Source organism: Leptonotus elevatus, chromosome 2, assembly GCF_054856555.1.
Source record: "Leptonotus elevatus isolate MCC_2025b chromosome 2, RoL_Lele_1.0, whole genome shotgun sequence".
Taxonomy (NCBI): domain Eukaryota; kingdom Metazoa; phylum Chordata; class Actinopteri; order Syngnathiformes; family Syngnathidae; genus Leptonotus; species Leptonotus elevatus.
In genome coordinates this window covers 19,398,324-19,401,585 of record NC_141240.1, presented here as the reverse complement: position 1 = coordinate 19,401,585, position 3,262 = coordinate 19,398,324, and the positions used below count along the sequence as shown (strand labels likewise).

The window sequence follows — 3,262 nt, the reverse complement described above, 5'->3', positions numbered from 1 at the left end:
TCTACGAAAAAAATTCTCAGTTGTACCCAAAACGTTTGAGAATCCCTGACACACACACACACACACAGACAGACAGGTTGCAGCTGGGCACGTCTCGTTCACACGCTTCTGTCCCTGCCTTGTGCTGAACGTGGGAGATGAGGTGCTCCCGAGCTTCCCACACCACAGTGTTAATGACACTGAGGCCGCCCGCACAAAGGAAGTGTGCCCTATTCAACAGAGATATTGAGTGAACCAACGCCCCCACCCATGCACACTCCAATCTCTCTCTCTCTCTCTCTCTCTCTCTCTCTCTCTCTCTCTCTCTCTCTCTCTCTCTCTCTCTCTCTCTCTCTCTCTCTCTCTCTCTCTCTCTCTCTCTCTCTCTCTCACACACACACAGAGGAACACAGACTTGTCAACAGCGCTTCCAGGCACACCATCTGGACTCATGGTAGCTATTGTCAGTTTGGGAGAAGTTCACCGTGTGAACTGGAGACTGAAATAGAGATGACACTTTTTTTCTGTGTGCGTGCGTTGTGTTCTTCATGCATGTTTAGCAATATTTGCTACGATTGTCCTGAATGTTCAAGGTGACAAAAAGTCAATGCAACATTTTAAGCCTAAACTATGTTGCGGGTCAAATTGAGCCGTTTGAATCATTCTGTTGTGTCTGTTTCTTACCAAACGATGTTCAATGTTGGGTCAATGTGAGCCACTCGTATTCATCAAAATAGTATATAACACAAGTAGCAATTTTTAAATCTAGATTTTTTTTTTTTTTTTTTTAGAAGATGGAAAAATAAGGCTAGCAGAGTAATAATAGTAATTTTAAAATCATTACACCAGTACCAAAAACTGATAAGTAAAATCGGGTTGATTTAACCTTTCTGGATTACCATGACCATTATAAGTGAGAATTTACACAGACATTTAAAAAAAAAAACATTTTAGCTAGCAATATGATATTTATTTACTGATTTTGAGACAGCTGACTTTATCTATAATTACACTAATAGTTAGCTGATTTAGGCAATTGTGCTAATAGCTAGCAATGATTAGGCTAACAATTTTTCCTAGATTGTCAAATTGATCCTTCCTGAATAAAAAGGAGGCTTTAAGTCTCATAAATCTTGAAAATAATATTTAGAAATATGGCCGTGGGTCATTTTGCCCCATGAGCATTTCCAGTGTAGGCCTATTAAAGAAAGCAACATAACAGCAGTGTGAAAAGGCTCATTTTCAGCAGGGTGTTGAAGTTTGGTGTACAAGGGCTAAATCAAAAATTCTATCTTTCCGCTAATTCTTTCTTGATTCATATTTTGGTCAGTCGTTGAATTTTGACATTATGGAGCAGATGTTTGGGTCTGTGTTCCCACCGCACATGAGCTGGGGCTGACAAGGGGCCAAGTAAGGCAGGGTGGGTCGGGGGTGGCCTCCCACCTGTTTGTTTGGATTGAAGCCTTTGAATGTGATGAATTCAGCTCATTTATACCCATTTTGCATTGTCATAACGCCACTTTGTGATTGGCCGAATGCCGTGAGAACCGGCGCCGCATTAAATCGACAGCAGAGGGTATAAAAAGGGGACCTGGTATGGCTGTCGAGCCAAATCTTCTCCAAGTCGACATCAGTCTGGACTACAACGTGGACGCTGGCATGATTGAGCAACACACAACGTAAGTGTAGATGTGCTTTAACTGTTTTGCTTACCGGTAATTAAGTTCAGTAAATTCAAGGCTCTATTTGGTGACAGTTTTAGGAGCAACTTCCTACTGTTTCAGATACAGATGATGTAATGCTACAGACAGAGGCGGCCTAAAATTGGGATTATTGGGGATTTGGGTCAAATATAAGGATGAATGTACAATGTACTGTATTTAAAAGTGAACGTAATCTGACCTTGTGTAAACGTCAACTTTATAGTGTTTAAGTACTTTTGGACAACAAATTAACAACAGGTGTTTGATACATGATCAACCAATTGAATTTCCTGGTTCAAGTCAAATAGAATTCTTGCACTAGATTGACTTTTCCAACATGTCCCCCGACCCCAGCATGTCCAAGGTGATGCTGATGGAGAGGACGTGCACAGACAAAGCAGCGAGGATGCGCTCGGTCCTGCAGAGGCAACTCAGCGCGGGGATGTCCGGCTCGGGTTTGGACGCGTGGGACAAGACGGTGTCTTTCTTCACAGTGAAGAAAGCCCTCATCTTCCACAACGGCTACACCAAATCGTCCAGGGAGGCCCTGCGCGCGTTCCCCTCACCCGCTGATGATGTCACCCCGCTGTGCTGCCAGTGACCGATGGATTTTTCAACATTTTGTTTCGATAGAAGCTGTGGAAATTGAGCTTTTTTTTTTGTATTTTTAAACTTTTTTTTATTTGGGGGTTTAACTCCACAATGACTGAATGGCCCAAAATTGGGCCTTGATTATTATATTTTTTTAAAGTGCACCATAAGCCTTAATATTCCTTGAAAGTGATCTAAAAAAGATCACGTTGAGGTTTGTTGTGAAGAAAAAGCCATATTCCTTTGTACAAAGGATGTTTGTTTATGCTGATGCATATTATACTGTTGTTTTGTATTATACTACAGTGATATTTATTTTTTTAAATATCCATAAAATTTTAAATAAGTTTAAAAAAAATCATTTTAAATGTGATGCTATTCGTTTGACCCTCTACTGCGCTTTGCATCGTTTGTTAGCATGAAGCACTGTTTAAAACATGGAAAGTTTAAATCTCCTTGCTTATGTTTATGACGTTAAAACGCAGCTAGTAGTGACAGCCTGAAGTCTTTAAAATAATAATAATAATTGTTAGCTATCTGCCCAACTGCTGCTTGTTGTGAAGTTATGGTTTACATGTGTCAAAATAAAAACATGAAAACGGTTTGTGTGGTAGTTGAAATGTTTGTTTTATTGATGTATATATTATACAGAAATCCAGGTTAACCTAAAGAGTACTTTTCACATCGGCTACTTGTTTTCCCAACTGTACAGTTAGCTTTCAATCATGTGATCAGTTTGCAGATTGGGATGGAAAGCTTAGTAGTGACATGGCACAATGGCAACGTGGCTGTTAACCGCAACCCCTACACAGTTCATGTGTGTGAAATCAAATCAGAATAAAATATACTTCACTTCAGGTTCAATAGTTCATTTCATAGTTTACGTTAGCTAAAGCCTCGACAATAGTAAGCATGCTTGAATGTACATTTAGTTCAGTTGGCTACTCTTACAGACACCATTTATTCAACTACTGTAGGTGTTCGGAACA

General features: G+C 40.0%; 1 protein-coding gene across 1 annotated transcript; it reads left to right on the top strand.

Moving 5' to 3' along the window:
• Window positions 1-1,033: 1,033 nt before the first annotated feature.
• On the top strand, window positions 1,034-2,810 carry LOC147178704 (uncharacterized). The gene is made up of 2 exons (XM_086069790.1): window positions 1,034-1,658; window positions 2,037-2,810. Exons 1-2 carry the CDS (start codon window positions 1,576-1,578, stop codon window positions 2,281-2,283), a joined length of 330 nt encoding a protein of 109 aa, XP_085925916.1. The 5' UTR covers window positions 1,034-1,575; the 3' UTR covers window positions 2,284-2,810.
• The last annotated feature ends 452 nt before the right edge of the window (window positions 2,811-3,262 follow it).

What these genes read in the sequence shown, in the direction of transcription:
- LOC147178704 (XM_086069790.1), top strand. Translation starts at nt 1,576, where the DNA reads ATGGCTGTCGAGCCAAATCTTCTCCAAGTCGACATCAGTCTGGACTAC. An exon ending in ATGATTGAGCAACACACAAC is followed by an intron (nt 1,659 to 2,036) that starts GTAAGTGTAGAT and finishes CCCCGACCCCAG; the next exon opens with CATGTCCAAGGTGATGCTGA.